This window comes from Aphelocoma coerulescens, chromosome 4A (assembly GCF_041296385.1).
Source record: "Aphelocoma coerulescens isolate FSJ_1873_10779 chromosome 4A, UR_Acoe_1.0, whole genome shotgun sequence".
In the NCBI taxonomy this organism is placed as follows: Eukaryota; Metazoa; Chordata; class Aves; order Passeriformes; family Corvidae; genus Aphelocoma; species Aphelocoma coerulescens.
In genome coordinates this window covers 6,520,812-6,545,176 of record NC_091018.1, presented here as the reverse complement: position 1 = coordinate 6,545,176, position 24,365 = coordinate 6,520,812, and the positions used below count along the sequence as shown (strand labels likewise).

At 51.7% G+C, this 24,365-nt stretch overlaps 1 protein-coding gene across 1 annotated transcript in view; it reads left to right on the top strand.

Moving 5' to 3' along the window:
• Positions 1-17,922, top strand: part of AR (androgen receptor) — a 39,507-nt gene extending 21,585 nt beyond the window's left edge. The window contains exons 3-8 of the mRNA XM_069015118.1: positions 5,098-5,214; positions 10,713-11,000; positions 13,076-13,220; positions 13,994-14,124; positions 14,326-14,483; positions 14,750-17,922. Coding sequence (XP_068871219.1) covers positions 5,098-5,214; positions 10,713-11,000; positions 13,076-13,220; positions 13,994-14,124; positions 14,326-14,483; positions 14,750-14,905 — 995 coding nt within the window. The 3' untranslated portion in view covers positions 14,906-17,922. The remainder of the gene's footprint in view (positions 1-5,097; positions 5,215-10,712; positions 11,001-13,075; positions 13,221-13,993; positions 14,125-14,325; positions 14,484-14,749) is intronic.
• The last annotated feature ends 6,443 nt before the right edge of the window (positions 17,923-24,365 follow it).

The following is a 24,365-nucleotide window of genomic DNA, read 5'->3' as shown; positions in this document are numbered from 1 at the left end:
GCTGGGTGGCTGCCCTGTGAGCAGGGCTGCTGCTCCTTCGCTGCCCACAAAGGAGGGCTCCTCCTCCTCATTTGGTGAGCAAAAAGCTCATCCTGCTCAGCACAGGTGTTGTCTTTCCCTACACGAGTAGGCAGGACACCTCTTGGCATGGTTAGGATGGCTGGGGTGTGATGAAGACATGAGAGTTCAGTCCTTGTGATGCCACCCTTGTCCCTGAAACAGAAAAATGCTTCAAACAAGGCAGTTCCTGTCTCAGTTAGTGGCCCAGGGGTTCCTGCTGTCCCATTCCGTCCAGGAGGGGAATCATTGTGTCTCTGCATATATCCCTGGAGAGAAGCAGACCTTCCTTGTCCCTCTGAGGTTGCTCAGATCTGGTGGCCACCTTGGCCAGCCCAGAGCTGCCTCTGCTCAGCATTCCTGGCAGCGTAGGATTGGGATGCTTTGGGCTGTGTTCCTGATGGGGCTGCCTTTAAATAGCAGAGAGCTAAATGAAAAAAATAACACAGTATTTGGCAATTTTCCTAGCAGGCACTCAGCCAGGCTGCTGTGCAGGCTGCTCTGATTGCCTCAATCATTCTCCACGTGGATCAGTGTTCTATGTTCTGACCTGCTGAGGATTAGCCTTATACCAGAGTGGTATCTCTGGGCCAACTCAACAGTTTCTTGCCAGATTTCAAGATGACATCAAGTTAAAGTGAACGTTTGCAAAGATCCTTGCTGTTATCAAATGCTTTCTCCTCCTCCCCGGTTGATCTGACATGCACAGAAATTGAGTCTGCAGAGGATTCAGTGGTGCTGCAGCACCACGATGCTCCAGTAGTGGGTTCCTCACAACTGGGTGTTATTTGCCTTAAAAAGCCATGGGGAGAGCAAAAGGTGGGAGGACCAGAGCATGGATAAAACTCTGGGTGCTTTCCCTATGCTCTCTGTAGCCGTCTGGTCAATACAGAGGACTATTCAGAAAATGACTTTGCAAAGGTAGTTCATGAGCAGTGTCTCAGTGCTGGCTCCTGGGAGCCTTGTGGCTGAGCCCTCTTGAGTTATTAATAGGAGCATCACATGGGAAGGGTGCCAGCACCAAACCCATAGGCTCAGCTCGGGGCATGGCCCTGCTGGTGACAGCCCCAAGGCCCAGAGGCTCCCCAGGAGAGTGCTGGAGTCCCCATGGTTACACAAGACCCGGGGGAGTCGCTTTCACCGAAAGCTTGGCCTTATCCCCCAGCTGTTAAAATTCAGTTTATGCCCTGAAGTACAAGGATCTTCTCTTCCAAAAGGCATTTACTGGTTTTTCGCATTTACAGTCGTATATCTTGCTCCAGATGTTTGCACAGATTACTTTGCTGTCTGGAGGAGAAAGTTAGGCTGGGCACAACAGCTCATGTGGCAACAGGCTGTTAGATGATTCCTCTGGATTGAGCAACTCACCTCCATAAATCGTTGTTTTTAATCAAGAAGAACTAGAGAGCAGTTCTTCCCCTTGGCTCCCAGTGTGTGCTGTGGTCCCAGGAGATGAGTGGGAGAGCTCAGAGGTGGCGGAAGCATCTTTCTGCCTGGTGCAAGGTGGCCCAGGAGGGGCCCAAGGTGACAGGGGCGTTCCTGGCAGAGGGGACACTGGCACTGCAGTGTGTTCATGGTGAGGCCTGTGCACAGATGCTCTCTTGGGGTGCCTCTGCTGGTCTGGGAAAGCAGAGGGTGCTGGGTGTGACTTCCCTGCTCACCTGTGCACATGTCAAACAGGACCTGGGTGGCAGGGGAGGAGCAGGGGCTTCTTTGGGTGACATCTGCAGTGTCCTCAGCTGGGCAGTGGTCTATGGGTTGTTGGCACCTTGCCAACACCCTGGGAGAGGGACAGGCTGGGTGATGGGCCTTGCAAAGAGCGGGACTGCTGGGGAACACAAGAGAGTGGGTGTAAGGTTTGGATCTGTATGTACAGATTTGCAAAGCAAGAGTCTCTGCAGCGGAGGAAAGGAGAACAAAATAATAATTTCAGTGTTAAACTCCAGAGAAGGAAAACCAGCGCATTTATCTTTCGATAGAGAGCAGCTGATTGCAAATATCTCGCCTGGCTCTGAAATGAAGAGAGTGAATTACCCTGAAATTAGAAACAGGTCTCTGTGTGTGAGAAGTTACTTCAGATGGAAGGAACTCATCCATGTTCCAGCCACCCTTCCCTGTTCTCCCGCCTTTTAGAGCAGGTGGTTCCTTCTCTGGTGGTTAAAGGGAAATCTCTGCATCCCCAGGAATTAGGGCAAGGTGAGCTCGGCTCATTCTCACGCTGAGCAGCAGCAGCAGCAGCATGACCAGCTGTGGCTGTTTGGGTCTCTTTTTGTTACTGAACAGGGCTCACTTGTGCAGGCCTAGGCAACAGAGAACAGCTTCCTGCCCCAAAGAGCCTGTCCATGAACCATGAAGCTGCCCTGGCCACCTCAGCAATGTCACTGTACCGTGACCGTGGGGACAGCTGCTGGCTGCAGCTCCCAGCCCATGCTGCTCTGGGGTGGCACGGTCATGCTGCAGCCGCCTCCAACATGCCCTGTTTGTCCTCTGGGGCACTCCGCCTGCTCCCGGCTCGTGGGAGAGGCTCCCTCTCCATGCCCTTCTCAGCAGTTCTGGAGCTGGGAGATGCTCTTGAGGAGCAGATGGGAAGTAGCACAGTGGCCTCATTGAGCAAGGCTTGGACCCCCTGCCAAACCTCATCTGTCCCAGTGCTCCCCTCCCATGGGTGCCTAGCGGAGACAGAGCAGAGGGGGAAATGAGCCCACATGTTGGGATCTGTCCAGATCCCAGGGATGAGGAGGGGACTGGGGCTGCTGGGTGCTGCTCCCAACACAGGGGAATTTGGAAGAGCTGTGCCTGATCCTGGAACATCCTTGGGGGGCTCAAGCAGCCAAATCTCCTTCCAGCTCCCCTTTCACCAGAAAGTAGGGCGCCCATTTTTGAGTACCTTCTCAAAGGTGGAGGGAGTGTGGCCTCAGTGCTCAGTGCCCCGGCACAAAAATAACTCCAAGTAACCCAGTTTCATCTGAAGTTGTTTATTACTCATCCTCCTTCTCAATGAACTGCTGAAAGGGAGGATGGTGCTTGTGCTCTCTTTAGGGTCTTTAGAGATTTAGGTGTCATCAAGGCTTGCCTGAGTATCCTTCTCATGGAAAATGAGCCAGGGAGGGGGTGACAGCTGTTCTGAGGACAGTGTTAAAATGATTCAACAGGTGTGAGGTGTGGTGGGTAATGCAGGTGATGCCTGAGGCACAGGGGTGGGTGATGATCCACTTTGAAGGGGACAGTTCTGAGAAGGTCAAATACAGGGTATTTGTGCAGTGCCTGGGCGCTGTGAGAGGAGTGGGCTGGGTGCTGAGCCCTGCCAGGGAGGTCTGTGGGGGTGACAGTGGTGGCTGGTCCTGCCAAAGCTGCAGTCAGGCACAAGGGGGGGCACCCGGGAGGGCACCAGGAAAGCACCAGGCAGTGGCAGCGAGGGCAGCAGTGGTGGAGGTGTGGGCATTGCTAAATCCATGCACCAAAATTGGTGCATCTCATGTCAGAACTGGTACATTAAAGGGTTGGATTCAGCCTCATGCTGTTAATAGATTTCTGATGACTCCAAAGGCCTATTCCTATAGGAATGCAGAAAGCGACCCCTTCTAGGATGATAAATAAAGGCCATGGGCTGGTTTCCCATGTGGGCTGCCCATGGGTCTACAAGCGGCACCTCTCTGTTGTGTGCTGAGCCCAGTTTGGTTTGGAGCAGCCTGAAGAACATCAGATAAATCCTGATCCAGTAAATGTGTTCAGTCTTGACAGGAAAAGTGATCCTTCAGGAAGAAAATTTCGTTCTTGGCTTGTCTAGCAAATGGGGAAGTGAAAAAAAGAGCTGTGGCCTGGAGCTGCACGGGCTGCTCTCTGAGCAAGTGGAGGGCATATGGGTTACTCTGACCATAAATAACTTCTGAATTTTCTGCACATCCCCAAAACCCATGGCTGCACAAGATTCCCTGTACAGGGAGTTGCTGGTCCCAGTTCCCTCCTGGCTGACTGCAGGTACAGCCCAGGGGACAGGGTGGCATCAGACCCACCTGTGGAGCAGCAGCTCTCCAACCCCAGTATCTGTAACCTGGAGACAACAGACCTGCCTGGTATTAATGGGTTGCACAAAAAATAATTCAGTCCCAAAAAGGTCTGTACAGAGTCATGGTTATAAAGGGTAGGTGAGTACTGTGGCAGAAAGATCAAACTGTGGGGTTTGGTGGTCTGGGAGAAATCCACCAAAAGCCATGCAACAGATGGATGACATTTAAAAAATGAGAACCAAATTCTCCACATTTCAGTACTTTTTAATTGCTGTTTATTGTCTCCCTCTGCTGTGCTGCACAGTGCAGAGTGCCTGGGTTTCCATTCTCCAAGGGCTTCTCTTCCTGGGTATTTTGGTCTAAAAGCCTCTGCCATATGTGGGCACAGAGCAGGAGTGCTGGAGTGTGGTGGAACAGCAGTGACCCAGCTGTGTTTTGGGGAGCCAGCGCTCACGCAACACGTGTGTGTCTGGCCAGGAACCACTCCTGCAGCACCAGAGGCAGGACTGTGCTGTTTTCCTGAGAAATGCCCATTTCCAACATAAGTTTTCTCCTGGGGAGTGCACTGGAAGACCAGCACTGGTACAGTCTTTTCCAGTCATCCTCTTCTCCTCCGTCTCCTTTCCCTTTCCCTTTCCCTTTCCCTTTCCCTTTCCCTTTCCCTTTCCCTTTCCCTTTCCCTTTCCCTTTCCCTTTCCCTTTCCCTTTCCCTTTCCCCTTCCCTTTCTTCCCTCTTTCTCCTTCTCTCCTTCTCTCCTTCTCTCCTTCTCTCCTTCTCTCCTTCTCTCCTTCTCTCCTCCTTCTCCTTCTCCTTCTCCTTCTCCTTCTCCTTCTCCTTCTCCTTCTCCTTCTCCTTCTCCTTCTCCTTCTCCTTCTCCTTCTCCTTCTCCTTCTCCTTCTCCATTGTCCTCCCCTCCCCTCTCCTCCTCTCCCCTCTCTTCTCCTCTTGCCACTGTCCCTAGCGATACCAAAAGAGCCCAGCCTGTGTTTTCATTGTTACCAGCACCCATGGTCCATTTCTCTGGTGTTTTAGGTAAACAGAAGTACCTCTGTGCCAGCCGGAATGACTGCACCATTGACAAGTTCCGGAGGAAAAACTGTCCGTCCTGCCGCCTGCGGAAGTGCTACGAGGCTGGGATGACTCTCGGAGGTACGGCCAGGGTCCCCTCCCGGGTCCCTGCATGTCACTTTGTGTATGAACAGTCAGTAAGTGGCTGGAAAATGAGGCTGATGGAGGGTGATAAAATGCTCAGGAAACATTTGCAAGGTTCTTAAACCAAAACTGAATTTCAGTAGCTTTTGTTTGTGTTTCAGGAAAGATACTTTTCCTTGATTTCAAACCTTGTTAATCTAAAAAAACTATAAACAGCAGGGTGAGTTGGTTCTGGCTCCTGGAGCCTCAGAGCAGAGCACTCCCCTCTTTTGATGGAATTAGTCCCAGGCAGAAAGGGACAATTTCTTGGTGAAATTACAACCTCAGTGCTTTCCTTTGCTTGCTGGAAGCTGCTCCTGTGTCCCTGGTGAGAGTCCTTGTCACAATTTGTCTCTGTTCCCAAATTTGTAGCCCTTCCAAAACTGACAGAGTGCCTGTATCCAAAATATGAGGTTTTCTGCTCAAAGTCTATGAGCTGCAGTGCTGATCACTGGGTGTCTGCCTGTTGAGTTCATTTGATGAAATCCTTCCCTGTGAGGGTGGGGAGGCCCTGCCACAGGTTGCCCAGAGAAGCTGTGGCTGCCCCATCCCTGGAAGTTTCCAAGGCCAGGTTGGACGGGGCTTGGAGCAACCTGGGATAGTGGAAGGTGTCCCTGCCCATGGCAGGGGGTGGAACAGGATGATCTTTAAGGCCCCTTCCAACCCAAACTATCCTGGGATACTGTGATGTTACAGTGAGGAGGAAAATACCCTGGAAAAGGGGACTGACAAACCTACTCCTGCTGGGAAGCCCTGGATTCAGGAGGCTGCAGAGAGGAGCCCTGGCAGTGGCAGGCACAGCATATGGGGACAGGGGCAGCCCAGACTGGTTGGGGGGATGCCAGCATTTTGGGTTAAATCCTGACCCCATTGCTGGGATGGGCTGAGCCTCCAGAGCTGCTGGGCTGCAACAATAGTGTCTTGAAGGACTTGTTACTGAAGTGGTTCTGAATTGTGGCTCACCAAGGAGTAGAGGGTTTAGTTTTATTTCTCCCTAAAGGTCCTGAAAGGCAGTGCAGTCCTAACCCTCCTTTTTTAGCTTATATTAAAGTGCTTTTTTCTGCTGAAGTTTCCTTAAGTGGGAGAAGACATACATCAGTGTAACCCTCTTCTGCAGCACACACTGACAAAATTAATGCTAATACGGATACCCCGCTCCCTTCTTTTTTCTTCAGCTCTTTGGGTCACCCTGACCTGTTCTGCCAGGTCTGTTTTACATTTGGTTTGGATGTCGGTATAAAGGCAATTGTTAAAAACAGGCAAGCTCATGGCTGCCCACAGTAACTTCTCCCGCAGTGGAGGCAGGGCATTTGAAATCACTCCCAAGCTCCAGCCAGTTGTTTTTAACTGGTGGTTAATTACAATCACTGCTGGGGTACATCCCGGCAGCCCTGTGGCTCTTGTGGGAGAGGAGGAGGAGGAGGTGGAGGTGGTGGTGGTGGTGGTGACACACTGAATGCCTTCTGCAGGCTCTGCTCTGGAACAGGATGGCAATGTGTTGAAGCACTTCATTATTGATTGAGATCACGGTGACCTGCAAGCTGGTATCCACTAACCAGGATCTTCTCTCTGTAGAGAGGGAAAAGACACTGTAGAGAGGGCAAAGAAAACAAAAACAAAAAAGCCCAAAAAAATGGTGGTAATGCTGTTTGAGTGTGTTTGGTCCTGCTGGTGTGCTGGCCTGTGCCCACCACCCACTGCACCTGTGCCTGCTGCCAGGGAAGGTGCTGCAAGGATCCTGCCAGCCTTGAGCCAGAGGAATGTCCTGATATGGACACGGCTGCAGGGATCCTGCCAGCCCTGAGCCCAGGGAGCATGCGAGGTGCCAGGGGCTGTTTCTGTGGGGAACTCCAAGCTCCTGTGCCCCCAGCCAGAGCTGGCAGCCACCTGGGCTGCAGGATATCAGGGCACCTCCAGCCTGGCTGCTGCAACCCTGTGGGTCCTGGCTGGAGCAAAAACTCCAAATACATGTAATTCCTTTCATTTTGTTGATGGTAGGGCTAGAAATCTCCTGCAATAATAGCCAAAAGCTTATGAAAGCCCAGGCTTGAGGCATAGCTGTGTTTAGTCCTCAATCAGGTTTAGCTGCTGGGGGCAGAGCAGAGCTCATGTCTCACAGACACAGTGGGTGTTGATGTGAGCAATTCCAGCCAGGGGCAATCTGACACATTTTTTGCAGAGCCATTGCAGTAGTTATGACCAGTGCTGTGTTGGGTGTACCTTATTTTTCATCTTGTCTGTCCCTGACTTACAGCAATTGGATCTTTATTACAACTTTGTTTGCATGATTAAAAACCCTACTTTTATTGATTTTCTTTCCCACACTGGGTGTTTGTCACCTGTGACTCAATAGCCCTTTTGCCTCCTACACAGCCACCCAGGTGACATTCCTTACCTCCTTGCTCCAAGGCATGTTGTCGTCTTTAGTGTCCTCATTGCTTGTGCAGTTTGCCAACACCTGTCAGCCCTTGCCTGCAGACCTCAGTCCATCTGTTCAGTGATCATTCCTACTGTTCATCCCTATTTTCCCATCCATACATTGCCATACAGGCTGGTTGAGTAAAAATGGTTAAATCTGGTTTTGGGGTGAATGTAAACATTCACTAGCAAAGGGCCATGAGCCACCCTGATAAGAAACAAACCTGTCTGATGTTGTTTCAACACTTATAATTGCCTTTGAGATGTATCACTAAGGGGTTTGCAATCATTCAGCAATACTGTCTGCTCTTATATCCTTCAAGTTCTTTTTGTTCATGTGGACCTGACTGACTCAGATCTCTTAAGTGTGTCTGCTAAAGCCAGTAATGTTATTATCAACTGGAAGTATTGCACCAGACAAGATTGATAGCTTGACAGGTTCAGGTTTTGACAAGCCACATGCTGAAGTTCATAAAAACTTCAAAGGGCAACAGGATATAAATCAAGTCCTGTTCAGCTCCTCGGTGTCCTGCTGGCGGCTGAGCTCGACGTGTGCTGCCAGGGGCTGCAGGATCTCTCCATTGCAGCCAGTGCGAGAGCAGCTTCTTCCAGGTCCCTGTAACTTCCCTGAGTCCTGGCACTCATAAAAATTGGTGCTGGAGCCCAGAGTGCTCCTTCCTCAGGGCTTTAGAAGTGCCTGTAAGGGAGGTGCTTAAAATGTGCATCACTTTGGCTGTCGCTCTGAGTGTGCTCCTGGGGGCTCTTGCACTGGTGAGTATTTTATTGTGACACCATATAATTGTGTCCTTTAAGCTTTTTTCCAAATCCATCCAGGAATTCCCCAGAGACCCCCAGGTCAGCTTGCAGGGCTTGGGGCAGTGCTGTGCTGCAGCTGCTCCTTGAGGCTCCCTGGGCCCCTCGTCCCTGCTGACAGCCAAGTAGGAAAATCCCAATATTGGTCACATGTCCTAAGGTTCCTCCCACCTTGGTTTGAAGAAGTGCAATGTAGACTTCTGCCCTGCTTAGCTCATCCTAGAGTAAAAACATTACAGATGTCTTTAATTCCAATTTTTAAATTTTTGTTTATATTACCTGCTGAGTAGGAGCCACCATCACAAAGGGGTTTGGCACAGGTGACTGAGTAGAAGCGAGTCTTTACCTCTGAAGTCTTTACCTCTTTCTCCACCTGTGTCCACCATCCCACTGCAGCTATGCCTGCTGCCAGGGAAGGTGCTGCAAGGATCCTTCCAGCCTTGAGCCTGAGAAATGTCCTGGTAGGACATGTGTCAGTATTGCAGTGGCCTGTGGGACAGCTGCTCCTAAAATGCACAAACCCAAGCCCCCTCTCATAGTGCAGTTGTCACCCACTATCACAGAGGAGTCTTGTTTGTGGCTGCAGTCTCAGAGCAAGCTCGGTAGGTACTTGCTGTCTTCTCACTTCAGTCAGGATCTTTTAATACTAGATAATTAAATATTAAGGAAAAAAACCCCAAACATTTAAACCAAACCATGTGTGTGTTTCGTACATGTGGGTTTGGCTTCATTGGCTTCATTGACACACGTGACCTGGGTCACTGGTTATTTCTAAATCAAAACTCTGTCATAGGCTGCCCAAGGCGGTGGTGGAGTCACCATCCCTGGGGGGATTTAACAAATGTGTGGATTTGGCACTTGGGGATATGGGTTAGTGGTGACCTTGGCAGGGCTGTGACTTTGGAGGCAAGGGAGAGGAGGCTGTATCAAACAAGTAGCTGATGGCCAAAGGCCATCACACTGTGCTGCAGCACTGTTTTCCTCTAGCTCTGCTTTATTTTTATTAATCCTCTCTCCTCCCTTTTTATGGAGAAGCCTGTCTTTGTTGCCTGTACAGCAGATCATCCAGAGTACAATGCTTAAAGATCAACGTTTGGAGTTAATTTACAGAGCTGCACTTTGGCTTGACATTTTTATGTTTTGCTGCTTATTTTTTTAATTACAGCTGAAAGGAAATTCGAGATAAGTATCATATAATGAAGGAGCCAAAACCCCAAGGACAACTGGTTTGATGTTGTATTCCCTGCTTGAAGGAAGCCATGGGCTTTTGTTCTCTGATCAGTGGCGGTTTGGAGTCGGTGAGGGGTGGCAGTAGCAGCCCACCTGTGCTGAGCACTGTCATGCTGGTATCAATGAGGGGAACACGGACTCCCCAAGACCTCTGGCATCATGCCTCTGGAGTGCTGGTGGGCCTTGCAGGCAGACCAGCACCTGTGGTTAAGAGCCAGGTGTGTGGGGAAAACACTTTTTTGTGTTGGCACAGGCACAGTCGCCGCTGCTGCGGTCCCCCCACAGCCTGCCCGCACTGCTGACAGGGCTTGTGAGGCTGCACAGCAGAGTGAGGCCACCCTGCTCAGGTCTGCTCCCCCTCGGTGGGGTGGCTGGGAGGCTCCAGGAAAACCGCCCTGGAACCACCTGCTGGCTTCCCAAATGTGTTTTCCGTAATGCAGTATGTGCAGAGTGTTTGCGAGAGCCTGGCTGTGGGGCAGCAGGCATTGCAGGGAGAAGGCTTTTATCTCGAATGCATCCCACTTCTACCCTGGTCTGGGATGGAACAATCCCACTTGGGCATCCAAGTGCAAGGGTTTTTTTCTCTGGAACATGACCATGTACTGAGTTTATCATCTTGTGTTGCTCCTCTTTTTGATTGCATCAAAAGAAGTTTGAGTCGAGTCAAAGCTTCTTCTCTCTCTTCCCTGGATCTTCCTCTCTGTTTCTAAGTGGGAGTTAGAGACCGGTCGTGGCTGAGGATGTAAATGATGTTGGTTCTTTTCCATGTGAGATTAACAAGCAAATGGATTTTGTCACGCAGTGTGTTCTCCTCTCCTCCTTAGGTGAGAACTGCAATGCCAGGGCGCTCCTTGGGCAGTGCCCACTGAGGGAGGAGCTGCTGCTTGGTCATCACTTTTCCTTGCCTCATAACTATAAATGGTGGAGCCAAGAAGCCCTAACTTTCTGTTTTAGTATATTTTTAAGCATCACCTTAAACTGTGTCCTTCCCTCAGCCCGCAAGCTGAAGAAGCTGGGTAACCTGAAGGCACAGGAGGACATGGAGGGAGCCAGCTCATCCAGCCCCACAGAGGAACAAGCTCCCAAGCTGGTGATGACACGCATCGATGGCTATGAGTGCCAGCCCATCTTCCTCAACGTTCTGGAGGCCATCGAGCCTGGTGTGGTGTGTGCTGGCCATGACAACAGCCAGCCTGACTCCTTCTCCAACCTGCTGACCAGCCTGAATGAGCTTGGAGAGCGGCAGCTGGTCTACGTGGTCAAATGGGCAAAGGCGCTGCCAGGTGAGAAGGAAAACAAACAAATCCCCTCCCGGTTCCAAAGCCCCATCTGCACTGCTGGGGGCAGGTGTGAAGGGGGTGGTCTGTAGCCCGTGTCCCATCACACAGCTCCTGGGGGACCATCTCCATGGGCACTGTGTGTGTCCCCTGCCTGGGAAGCAGCCTGTAGCAGTGTGGGCCTTGTGCCTAGAGGGGCTGACGATGGGAGAGGGAACTGAGGGGTGATGGAGTGTTTTGGAACTTACACCTTGGGTTCAGATAGCCCCTGGCTGGTGATACAGTGTGGGCACGGGGCACTTCTCCCCATGACAAGGCTGCTGCTGGTCAGGCTTCAGGGTCCTGCTCTTCTCCCCCTCTCTCCATGGAGGTTTTGCTCCACTTCCAGGCCATGTCTGCCAGTCCTGCAGAACTGCCCTCTAGACAAAGATTAACCCTGTCCCAGGACCCACCTGAAGTGATGAAAAGGGTAAATTGCAACACGGCAGAAGAGCAATACAGAATCCCAAAGGGCTCTTTCCTGGCAGTCACTCAGGTTGCCCATGTGACAACCCGGTGGGATATATTTATGATGCCTTCAGAGAGGTAATACAGGCCAGGAATTTTCCAGATGCTGGTCAGCAGGTGCAGTAAATGGAGCATCCCAGTGACTGATGTGTTTATTGAGCTGGGTCTGCGAGGGGTCACTGGTTGGTGACATGCTGCCTGTTCCACATTGTAATCCTGCAACTGAGCAGTGTGATGGCAGAGGGCTGAGCTCTGTCTGGGCACAGCTGGACCCAGCTCACCTCCCAGCATCCTGGAGAGTGGGGCATGGGGCCAGCTCCTGCTGCCTTCTCCATTCTGGGCCCACTCCTCAGGGAACACCAAAGAAAAGAGGGATCCCACTCCTTGTATGTGTGGGGTGATAGAGCAGAGAAGGAGACTGAGGCACAGTAGTTTTGCCATTCTCTGTCAAACCCTGGTGATGAACTGTGGTCAGGCATCTGATGTTCCCAGGAGTTTAGCAGCCCCCTGGACTGGTGCTCCCAGCAGGATATTGGTCTGAATACCCTTAAATGCTGAGTAGCACATTCTGTTTCTGCTATTCTTGAGTCTCTTGGCTTGTAAAAGCAGGGACAAATCCTGCTTCCTCTTTGGCTTATCTACACCAGACATCAAGCTCAGACACAGAGACACCACCAAAACCACCTGGCATCTGGGGCTGAGGCTGTACCACTGCAGCAGTGCCGATGGAAAGGGAAAGTGCTTTGGAAAATGTTTTCTATCATAACCACCCCCTTATCAGAGGGTTTTACTCTCCTGAACTGCACCTGATGCCTGACCTCTCAGTGTGCAGTGGTGCCAGCTGCTGCCCTGCTGCCCCCCAGGGCTGGCGCGGACTGTGCCAGGGTGGCATCTGGGCAAGATTCATTCTCCAGCTTGTTTGCCTTGAAGAGCTCTCCAAGCCACAGAGATCCTTGCCTCAGTGGGTTGTAATTATACACTGGAGCTGTTAAATTGCTTTAATATTTGATTGAAATAATGCATGATTGTCTTGAAACTCACTTATATTTGCCTATGTACAAGTATGTGGAAAAAAGCAGTGTTGGAGGTGGTCTAAGCATGCCTGGGGTTTAACTCTGAGCTACCATCTGGGATGCTAATTTGAATTTAGGTGCTATTTTTGTTTCTCTTGCAATGCATCTGAGGTTTCCATGCTCATTTCCACAGTCATTAGATCCATGCAGTATGTATGGGACAGAAACCAGAATTTGGTGCAGTTAAATTAAATTAACTTAATTAAATTTGGTGAAGTCCCAATGGGACTTTCTCCCTTCCTTGTGTCCGAAGTCCCCTTTCTTCCCCTTTCTTCCCACAAGCAGGTCTGTGCTTGTCTATCCTTGATTCCCAGTCAGGGTGGGAGCTCCATGTCATGGCCGGTGGGCTCATGTCCTGGGACATGCTGAGCTTGGGCTGTGGACTGACCACCTTGTCCTAAGAGGAGCGCTGCAGGAGAGCTGGAGTCTGCATGGAAGCAGCCCTGGGAACTGCAGGAACCCAACAGTAATTCGTAACATCCCTCCCTCATTGTTTATTAGGATTTCGCAACCTGCATGTGGATGACCAGATGTCAATAATCCAGTACTCTTGGATGGGCCTGATGGTGTTTGCTATGGGGTGGAGATCCTTCACCAATGTCAATTCCAGGATGCTTTATTTTGCTCCAGACCTGGTCTTCAATGAGTAAGTGCAAAACAACCACAGTCTAACACTGGGCCTTGGGTCAGCCCAGGTGACAAACTACACTTAGAGCAGTCACTCTGAGCCACCCAGCCCTGCCCAGCCCAGCCTGCTCCCTGCTGCCACTGACCACGGTGACCTCCAGGAGCAGTGAGGGCACTATGATGCCTCTCTGGGTCCTTCTGCCTGCTCCCTCAGCCTTGCCGTGGGCTGATGCCCACTAGGGCAGCAGCAGAAGCTGGTGTGGGATGAGGGGCTGCTCCATACAGACCTGCCTTTCTGCTATGGAGTTTGAATTCCAGCTTCCAGCTCTGTTGGGCAGCTGGAGTGAGCAAAGACAGAGACAAAATGTACTGTAAGGTCCTGGTGGGCTCTCCTCGATGTACCATCAGCTTAGAGCTGGGGAGGGTTTGCTGGCACTCAGATGGAAGAGCCTGAACCCAATAACGAAGCACAGCAGCAGGCAAACCCCCACCTTCCTGGGAGCTCCAGCTCAGCCTCATATCCCTCACGGATAGAAATGTTTGGGAAATCATTGCAGTTGCTCTTCAGACAAACGCTGCAAGTCCCTGGAAGCCATCTGTGTCCAGAGAGGATCACACACAGGCATTTTGTATCATGCTCCACTCCGGCATGTGGCATCCCCAGGACAGAGCTCGGGCCCTTGGCAGCAGGGTGTGCCAGGCAGGGGGGGTTTGCTGGGTCAAGGAGTGCCCTCCCCGTCACACATGTGCACTTTGGTCTCCGTGCCATCCAAACCCATCTCACCCTGCCAGGTACCGCATGCACAAATCCAGGATGTACAGCCAGTGCATCAGGATGCGGCACCTCTCCCAGGAATTTGGGTGGCTTCAGATCACACCCCAGGAGTTCCTCTGTATGAAGGCTCTCCTCTTCTTCAGTATCAGTAAGTACCCACACCCTTTCCTCCACAGAGCTCCAGCATCTGCTGCTGCATTGCCCTTGAGGCATCTGGTGCTTCCTTTGTGCCTGGACTTTGACTTCCCAGGAGGAGGCTGGGGATGTCCCTTGCTTCAGCCTTCCTCCTCCTCTCCTGTTGTTGTCAGTCTCTGGGTTCCTCTCACCATTTCCTTCCCATCCCACCCAGTTCCAGTGGATGGCCTGAAGAACCAGAAGCTCTTCGATGAGCTCCGCATGAATTACATTAAGGAACTTGACCGTATCATTGCCTGCAAAAGGAAGAACCCCACCTCCTGCTCCCGGAGGTTTTATCAGCTCACCAAGGTCCTGGACTCCGTGCATCCGGTAAGAGAGGACAGGGAAATGTCCATCTATACACATCATGTCCATCTAAATGCATAAGAATCAATGTAAGAAAGAAACTTCTCACAGTGAAAATGATCATTCCCTGGAACAACCTCCCCATCATGGGAGGAGTTCAGATGCAGCTGGAGAGTGCTGGATGGTCTCATCCAGGCTCCCTTTCCCAGGGAAAGTGGGACCTCTGTTGTGTGTCTTCCCAGAGAAAGTGCTGCCCAGGGACTTTTTAACCAGCTCCCTTCCTTCCCCAGATTGCCAAGGACCTGCATCAGTTTACATTTGATCTTCTAATCAAGGCACACATGGTGAGCGTGGACTACCCGGAAATGATGGCCGAGATCATCTCTGTGCAGGTTCCCAAGATCCTGTCTGGAAAAGTCAAGCCTATCTACTTCCACGCACAGTGATCTTTTGGAGGAATCCCCATGCTGCCACCTCTATTCCAGCCATCTCCTGCCTGTTACTTCTGCACTACTGTCCTGCAGTGCCTTGGGGAATCCCTCTGTGGCTGTGGCCAAGGGGACGGGCAGTGACAGACCTGCTGGGATTCCTGAGATTTCTATTTTTCTGAGGTACCTCTGAACCAAACCCCCAGTGCTGGCCTCTGCTTGGCTCTGGCTGCTCATGGTGCTGGACAGGGGCTGGCGGGGGCAGCGGCACCATGTCTGAGTGTTCTCCTCTGTCACTGTGACTCTGGTGGCCCGGGGCCACAGGCCAACAGGAGAAGTGCCAGTGGTTGGTGGGTTTGGGGTGATTTTTATTAAAAGAACACAACACAAAGCAGGTTGCAGCTCCACATTTGGGTGTGAGTTATGTTGCCAGCCTCCTTCCGGACGTTTTGTTTGCATCATGGTGCTGGGAAGCAGATGAGTTCAAACACTGCAGAAGAGAAGCAGAGCAGAGCTGGAGGACAAGGCAAATTTGTGGCTGAGGAGTTCACAGGCCCTGCATCCACTGTGGGATCTGCTTTGGTCACCTTGGCCCTGGGACCTGCCTGTGCTGCTGAGACACGAGCGATGGAGCAGACAGGCTGCAGTGGAAGGCCTGCTAAGGAAGATGACTGTGGAAATCCCCCAGTGGCAGCTGGCTCCTGTTTTCCACCTGGGATGTTTTTCCTATGCTCTGTCCAGCAGGGTCTTGGTCTGCCCGGCAGACCCCCAGGCGCTCAGCAGTCACAGTCCTGTCCTCACCAGCTGCTGCTCCCTGACAAAGCCAAACCCACCTCTGAAAGTGCCTGATGCCCTCGGACCTCACACCTGCCTGGCTTCCCTGGGGCACCTGCATCCCCTGCCCAGTTGCACACCTGCTCTGCTCCTGCCGTGGTTCTGCAGACCTGAGATTCCAGCTATGCTCCTTCCCTTCATTTGTCCCAAATATTTTGTCCCCAACTACTTTTGCAATGCCAGCAGATGAGTGTTTTGGAGCCAAGACCAAGGCCAGGATCAGCGGGACCTGTGGGACTATGGGACTCCTCTCTGAATCCTGTCCATGGGGAGGTGGCTGTGGGAACTGGCTGGTGCCACCACAGCACTTTGGGGGGCTGGAAGGGAAGCTCCAACAGACCTCCTGCTCTCAGGAGCAGCACACACAGCTCCTGCTGATGGCAGTGGCTGATTGCAGCCTGGGGGGACACCATAATTCACTCACTGTCCCACGTACGTGGTCCTGTACACACCACACCGCACACCCCACCCACACAACATCCCTTACACCCCACACACACACACTATCCCACACACCCCATCTACACACACCCCACCCACACACCATCCCTTACACACCACCCCACACACCCCATCCCACACACCCTGTCCACACACACCCCATCCACACACCATCCCTTACACACCATCCACACACCCCACGCACTCACACCCCACGCACTCACACCCCACCCCCACACCACCCCACACACACCATCCCATGTGCATTGCCCCACACACTCGGCCTGCCCCCAGCACACACACAGCGGCCAAGCCTACGTGCCCTGTGGTATTTTAGCTCCTCTCTTCCTGCACATCCTGAGTACATCAAAACCACCTGCTCAGACCCAGTCAGGACTGTCAGTGACCCCACACGCACAGGCTCATGCTGGGGTCACACATCCCATCAGGGGCTGTGACATGGTCTGGCATTGCCAACCCAGACATCTACAAGGGATCCTTGTGCCAGCACAGGCAAACAGCAACCTGTGCACCCACCCAGGGCAGTGAGCCCACCCGGAGCCCTGTGCCCTCCTGGAGCCCTGATCCCATCCAGAGCCCTGTGCCCACCCTGTGCCCAGCTCTCCAGGCAATGCCGTCGTGGTGCAGCTGCTCCTTTGCATACTTGCAGTAAAATGAACAATTTGTGGATACTTTCCAACCTTTTGATGTGATTTTCATTATATGAAGGAGTAGGGAAAAAGCCCCAGTTGAAGGGGAGGATCTTTCTTTGCAATGGTTTTCCTTCCTCTGCTAGATATGGCTCTGATCCCATTCCTCCTCCTTAAATCCTCCCATGTAGGCAGCAACAGAATCCATAGGTGAACTTTCTGGCTGGCAGCCAGTGGGACGCTGCTCTCAGAGGTTCCCCCATGCCAGAGGGTGTGGCATGGGAACTGCTGGCATTTTCAGAGCTGGCGTGAGCTACAGATATTTGCAAATGAACCAGTAAAAAATTCCAGCTGGTGCATCCCTGTCTTCTGGAATTTTCCCTGGCTCTTCACAGCAGAGCTCAGTGAGCAGATGAGTGGTGATGCCGGATCCCTGTTATCAGCTCAGGATGGCTCCAAGCAGTTGGAGCAGCAATTTGAGAGAGCTTTGTGCTTCGCACAGGCTCCTGTCAGTGAAGGTTTTGTTGGTTAATGAGTGTGGCAGTGTCCTGCTGGGTGTTCATCTGCTGGGAGACCGGGAAGAGGCCAAACCTAACAGGAATTTACCCACCCTGCTTTGCTGGTGGGAGCACCATGCGAATGAGAAGTGGGGGAGTGGGAAAAGGATACTGCTCGTGTATCGCCTGCCCCATGTGTGTCTCCCGGTGTGAAGCTGCTCTGGACAGTGAGTGCTGAGCGGGGCAGGAGCTCATGGGGAGCACCCCAGACCAGGACAGAGAGGCAACTGGGGGCATTGAGGTCATGTTCTCTGTCTCTTCAGTAGCACAGTGAACTTCTGCAACGTGTTCATCAAAGTTGGGTTCCTACAATATAATTACCTGGAGATGTGGGAGCCAGGACTTGCAGCACCTGTGTGTGTATTTGCTGGGGGAATTAATGCAGTTTCCACGTGGATTTTCATGAGCTGCTGCAGGAACCGGGGAAGAATAGAAATACCAAATGAAGAAAATACCAAAGTCCAACTCCTGCCATTTATCTTTGTGCTTTTTGTTTTCTTCTGTGTTTTCTTGTCTACTTTTGCTTTAATAAAGCAAGGAGAATTTCACCGTGTTCACAGTCCCAAAAAAGCTGTCCCTGAGGCTCCCCTCGGGCTGGCTGAGCCCTGGAGTGGGGACCCCTGGGTGTCGCAGGTGGGAGCCAATCATGTCCATGTTCCCCTGTGGATTCACTGGCTCTGCTCTGGCTCATCTCAGAGGTGCGGGGGGTTTTGAGCTGGCTCAGTCTGGCTCATGGCTCAGCCCATCAGCTCCTGCACGAGGCAGCAGATGGAGGACAAGGGACACACATGTTGGTATCTCCCTGGGAGCAGTGTTTGTGCGTGGATGACCACTGTTCCATAACAGAGGGTGTGGGATAAAGGACGCTGCCTTTAGTGAGGGCAGGAGGGACTTTTCCTCAGCCCTGTGTCATGCCAGAAGCAGTGAGCCAGATCAAATGGTGCAATGGCATGCAGCATTCCCAGGGCAGGGATCATGGACCTGTGCCCACTCTTGTCCACCTGTGCCCACCTGAGCCTGACAGGCTCCTGCCATCACCCCCTGCCTTAGCAGGGAGCTCAGCTCAGCAGGAGCAAGAGCCAGGGCAGCAGCTGTCTGCTTGGAGAGGCTGTGGATGAGTCTGGAGAACTGGCAGCATCCGCATGCCATTGCCATAATGTCCAAGAGGCCCTTTGTGCTTGGCTCGGGGAACTGGGTGCTTGGTGAGAGAGGTGAACGTGGGGCAGGACCCTCCCCATGGTGCCACTCCTTGCTCTTGGCCGTGGGATTGTCCCCATGGTCTGTAGGGAATGCGGAGGCGTACCTGAAGGGTTATCTTCCACCCAGACAGCCGGAGAGCTGCTGCCCCTGCAGTCACCTCCCATCACAAGCCAGCCCCGCAGTCCCCATGGTGTCCCTCCCCTTGCTGAGCTCTTGTCCAGGATGTTTCAATAACATAATGTATGCTAAAAGTATCTGTCTCTATATAAAATAAAGGCATGGCCCATATTCTATTGCTAAAGATATCTATTTAGTGAATGCCTCTAAGAGTCCTCTCTGGTTGCATACTGAGGTACTGAGTCAGAATATGCCAATTTAATGGAGACTTTTAATTATTTTTTTGGCTGGGTGCTGCCCAGTTTGGAAAGGTCCCCTGTTTCATGGCATGCACAGGGCATACACTGGCATAGGCTGGGGTTGGTATCAGCTTCTCCAGTTTTCCTGTGGCTGCTTGAGGTTCAATAGGGACAATGTTTGCATTTGGGGAACAAGAGTGTCCCTTGTTTCTGCCCTCCTTCACTTGCACAAAGTGTCCTCACACATTTGGGCAGAATCCTGGGATTACAGGGAGGTGTCTGCGTTCTACCTGTTTCCAGGCCCGGGGCTGCCTGTGGACACTGCGGATGGCCTTGGGCAGGGTGTCCTAGCCCCTGTGGGTGGGTCAGAGCCTCCCCTGCCCACTGGCACCTGCTCCCTGCACTCACTCCCTTCAGCAGCAGAGGGATGCTGTGCTTGTGACTCACAGAGTAAATCTCTGCACCCACATGAACCCTTAGCAAGTGGATAAAAGCTGCTCTCTGTGCTGGATGTTTGGTGTTCTGTGGCAATTTTATGCTGTTTCTCTTTGTTAACGTGTCTCTGTAATAATAAGAGTTAACAATAAGTATTTTACTTTCTTTGTAATAAGCCAAAAAGCTCATTGCTGGTGCCTTTTTGCCTGGAGGGGCCTCCCAGCCCACAGCTGTGTTCCTGGGACTAACAAAGGCCAGTCTCTTCAATTGCTCCTTCCACCAGAGCTGAGGGAAAGAGGGAAGCCAATGCACAGGATTGCCAGAAGAAAAAGAGCCAGCAGCCTTGGAATGGAAAGAGACTTTGGGGTATGATGCTGGTTGCTTCCTGGGACCTGGCTCCAAGGTGAGGGCTGAGCATGATACTGGGGATGCCTTGGTCCCATTTCGGTGGGGCTGTGACCCTGGAGCCCCCACAAACCGTGTGATGCAGGTGTAGCACACACAGCCCGGTCTGGCTCAGTTTGGAATCGAAGTGCTTTGCCCAAATTACAGCATTACTGGAGGGTAAATTCTCCCAGAAAAGGAATTAGGTGGATTTCTGACACAGCTGTTTTGTTTTTTTTTTTTAATTGGAACTGAATGCATTGGATAAGGAAGAGAGAGCCCCACAGTGTTCTGGTACCATGGGGGCTGGATTGTGGTGACAGATGCTGCTGGGGCCAGCGGGGTGCAGTGCAGGGTGCCCTAGGGACAACTGCAACTCACCAGTCCCCGTGCAGGACTGAAGGACATTTATTTGTGTAACCGAAGAGAGGGGCCTGCCTGGCACCCAGGTAAAGAAACCAATGACACTGCGCTGGGGGTAAATGAAAATTCTCATTTTTGGCTCTTTCAGCCGTGCCTGGGGCCCATGCAAGCCCTCAGCCATGCCACGGGGCGGCCCCTCACGCTTGGTGTCCAGCTCTTTTTGTAACCTGAAAATCTGCTGTTGTTCTGAGTTCAATAAATGCAGAATCCGGTTTCCTGGGGCTCTACCCTCCGCCTATGTTTGGCTTTTGTGTCAATTTTGTGCATGAAATCGCTGTGGGTGTGACGGCTGCCAGCGAGTAAAGGCACCGGGAATCAGTGGGTCAGTTGCCAGTAGATGAGGTTGTACATTGGGTCATTGTAGGCTTTCTTTCACAGTCAGATTTCACTATTAATCACATCTGAACCTGTAATTCAATTACATATCAATTGGCTAATCCTTTCATATATTCCTCTTTGGGTCTTTTAAATTGAGCTTCAGTTGATTAATGTATTTCTCAAAGCAAGGAGCTAATAAAGGCCAGTGTCCTCCTCCTCTTGTCATTGTTTTCAGTATCTTTATGAGCAGTTATAAATCCATTCTTCTGGAACGTCTTTATAAAATTGACCTATGCTCTCCAAGTAATAAAGAAGACGCTTATCAGCCACTTGTTAATTCAAGGCACAGATGTGAATCTTGCCCAGGGCCAAGATTTGATTCACTGAGACAAAGCAAAGAGCTTGGGAAAAAAAAAAGCCCATCAGTCCACAAATAGCTGGCAATGCCTGGTGTGTAATTGCACAGGAGCAGTCCACACACTGTGCCCCATGAGCTGAAGAACAGTGTGCCAAGATAACAAAAACCCTTGGGTTTGTCATCCGCAAGGAATCTGATCCCATCCCTTGCTCTGAGTCACAGTGAAAAATTAATGTGTTATTTTCAAAATTCACCCTTAATGGACACTGGCCAGGCCTCAGCTCCTCAGGGCTGTTGTGGTATATTGGGTAACAGCATGTCAGCCCCAGTGTCACCTGCCAAATGGCCACTTGGCCACCCTGGGACATTCAGGAGCCACTGGTCCAGCACCTCATGGGATGATGGACTTAGTCCCTCAGCAGCTACACATCCTGGGCTTACACTGGCCTCGGTCTCTGATGGCTCTGACCTCGTGTGGTTTGAACAGTGTCTGTGGGAAGACACTGAGGCTACTGGTTGGGGGCTGCCGGGGTTGGAACTGGCTGAAAGGAAAATCCACATCATTCAACTCCTTCTGGCCCATTATGCTCCAGCCACCTTTGCTGCACATCCTGCCTCCCACATCCTACATCCTGCATCCCCCCCCGCACTGGTCACCAGGACCTACAGGTCACAGGGAAGCTGCTTGACCATTCCACAGGCCTCTCTGACCATTCCTAACTGCCAGAGCTGTGGGGCCTGGCAGCATGGTGACAGCCACCATGCCAGCACTAGGGATGAGCTATATGCTGGTGGGCTCCAGAGCTGTCCTTGGAGATGCCTTGGCTCCCCAGCAGAACAGCACACCAAGCTCACTGGAGAAAGTCCAGTTCACCATGAAGAAGAAGACTACTGAAAACATGGAAACATCATGAAAACCCCCAAATGGCCCCATGCTTTAAGGTCATTTATTTGTTCTTTCCCTCATAGCAGAAAGTGGGATATTTTTAAAACAGAAAGAAGTTCTGTTTCCTAAAATACTGACGAGTTGTGTCAACTAGTCCTTTCAGCAGCGGTTCCCCTCCCTGGGGGCCTGGGAGTGCCAGCACTGTGGCTCTGCTGCGCTGGCAGCCAGCCCTGTGTGCCTTCCATGGTGTCAGGGCTGTGCCTGCGCTCCCAGGACGAGCTGGTGGCAGCCACAGACCTCAGGGGGGTCACGCCGACTCGAGTGCCCTGACACAAGGGACATTGACCAACGCTGGGGTTTGCTCCTTACCCTAAACTGGTGCTGCCTTCCTCTGCCAGCAGTGGGCCGGTGCCAAGGGGAGGGCAAGCAGGGCCTGGCATGCCCCGTGTCCCATCCCATAGGAGCAGGGTGGGTCCAGTGGCACGGTGTGGTAGCATGATGTGGTAGTGTGATGTGGTAGCATGGTGTGGTGGCCACCAGGAGAGCCTGTGGGGCCAAGGCACTGAAGGGAGCCAGGGTGGGCAGGACACAGAGGGAGGATGGAGCTCCTGGGGACTTGCCTCTCTGAGCCTTCATGGGAGTGGCCACATTTTATACGGGATTTCAAGAATCTTCAGAACTTCTGCCTTGCAGGAGCTCTAGACACACTGGCAGAGGCTGTTAAAGCACTTCTTAAACTTCTGAAAACACAGAAAATGAAAAACATTATGGCCCTTAGTGCTTCAAAGCATCTCCTGATTGTCTAAGCCAATCACAGGATTTTTTGGTGGCCCGACCTGATTTACAGCCGTGTGTATGGGCCAAGAAACCTGCTAAGGGCTGCCAGAAACCCGCCCAGTGCACAGAGCTGCTCCCAGCTCAGAGCATCCAGATGGGTAATTGTGCAGTGGGATGGGTCAGGGAGAACTACGAAGCTGAAAACTACAGCTCTGATCTTCCAAGAAGTCCCACGTGGGTGGATTCCAGCGCCTTCATGGGTCTCTGTGTAGCACATAAATTTCAGATGTCAGTGCTCCACTAAGTATATTTCAGTTCTAAATTTATCACACAGATGTGTCTGCTGCAGACTCTTTGGCCTCTTCAAATTCTTCCTCTGGGAAGAACTCACTGAGGCTCAGGGTCAAGCTTTGGAACTGCTTGTTTTGTTATTGTCTCTCTATAAAAACCTAAAAGGTTTTACTTGTGCTGGAAGAGAATTTTCTTGCTTATATTAAATCTAAATGTTTTCTGTAAGAAAGCAAGCCAGGCACCTGTGAGTTGGGAGACAAGGATTGTTTGGGCAGTGCCTCGGTGCTCATTCCAGTTCATGATCACTTCATACAAGGCCTAGTGAGGAAAGAAATCAGTTTAGCTCCCCAAACGCTGCTGTTTTGAATGCATCCAGCCCTGGAAAAGTTACAGCCTCACAAGGAAACTTTTAAGAGAAACAAGAAGCCAGAGAAAACAAGCAGAAAACCCTCCAGCTGCTGCTCCAGTCCATTGTGTCCATGCCCGCCCCGGGAGTGCTCTGGCTGCTTGGGCCCGGAGCCAGGGCACGGCACAGACCTCTCTGAGCTGGCAAACCCAGCCGGAGCTGCCTGAAGAGCCCACAGGTGGGGGCTGGGCCTGCACAAAATAATCGCAGGAGGATCCTGAAAACAGAGACCAGCCCTGAGCAGGGTGTGGGTGGGAACGCTCCCCTTCTCCAGCAGGGACCCTCGTGGCTGTGGGGGCAGCTCGGCTGTCCCTGGGACCCCAGGAACACCCTCCTGAGTGGTCACCTCTGTCAAGCTTCTCCAGAAATCCGGTCTCCAAAGCTGGCTTCAAGAGTCCCATTTCAGAGAGAGAAAGTTGTTCTCTCCTGAGAGAGGGCTTGCTGTTAAAGAAAAGCAAGAGGGCTGAAAAAGCAAACACTGGTGCATAATGTCAAAAGGCGGGGAAAAACAGACGTGAGGAGGGGTGAAGAGTGCTGGATAGATAGAAAGAAGCCAATGGTCACAGGAAAACCAGAGTCTCAGTGACCCACGGCACAGGATGCTGTCCAGGGACTGTGGCAGTGCAGGAATATTCAGCCATGGCAGGGCAGCTTCTCCAGTCAGAAAGTGCAGAAAACCAGCTTTGGGGACTGCAAACCCAGAGAGAGGCTTTGGCAGTGCTCAGGACACTCCCAGTCCCAGCCCTGTGTGGCCTCCCCAGGGCACAGAGCTGGGACCCCACAGCAGGATGTGCCTGCAGAGGGGGCGGCAGTGGGGGCAGCGCTTGGGCCTGGGGTGAAGAGTGTCAAAAACAGGTTGATGGAATTGGCTTTCACACAGGGTAATTAGTTAATGAAATGAGTTGAGGTTACTATGTAATGCTACTAGTTGCTGTTTAATTGTTATGGGATAAGGTACTTGGATGTTCTGAACAGTTAATGTTATGTCAAGTTAATATCCTTGTCTTCCCTACAATTGAGGTTAATAATAGTTATAGTTCACATAAATAACAGATTTTAATAATGGAGGAGCCGGGAATATTCCAGAATATTAGTGATATAATTGAAGGAGGCGTTTAGAGGAGACTCCTGCATAAAGAGGCACAGGCAAGAGGATCGTTGG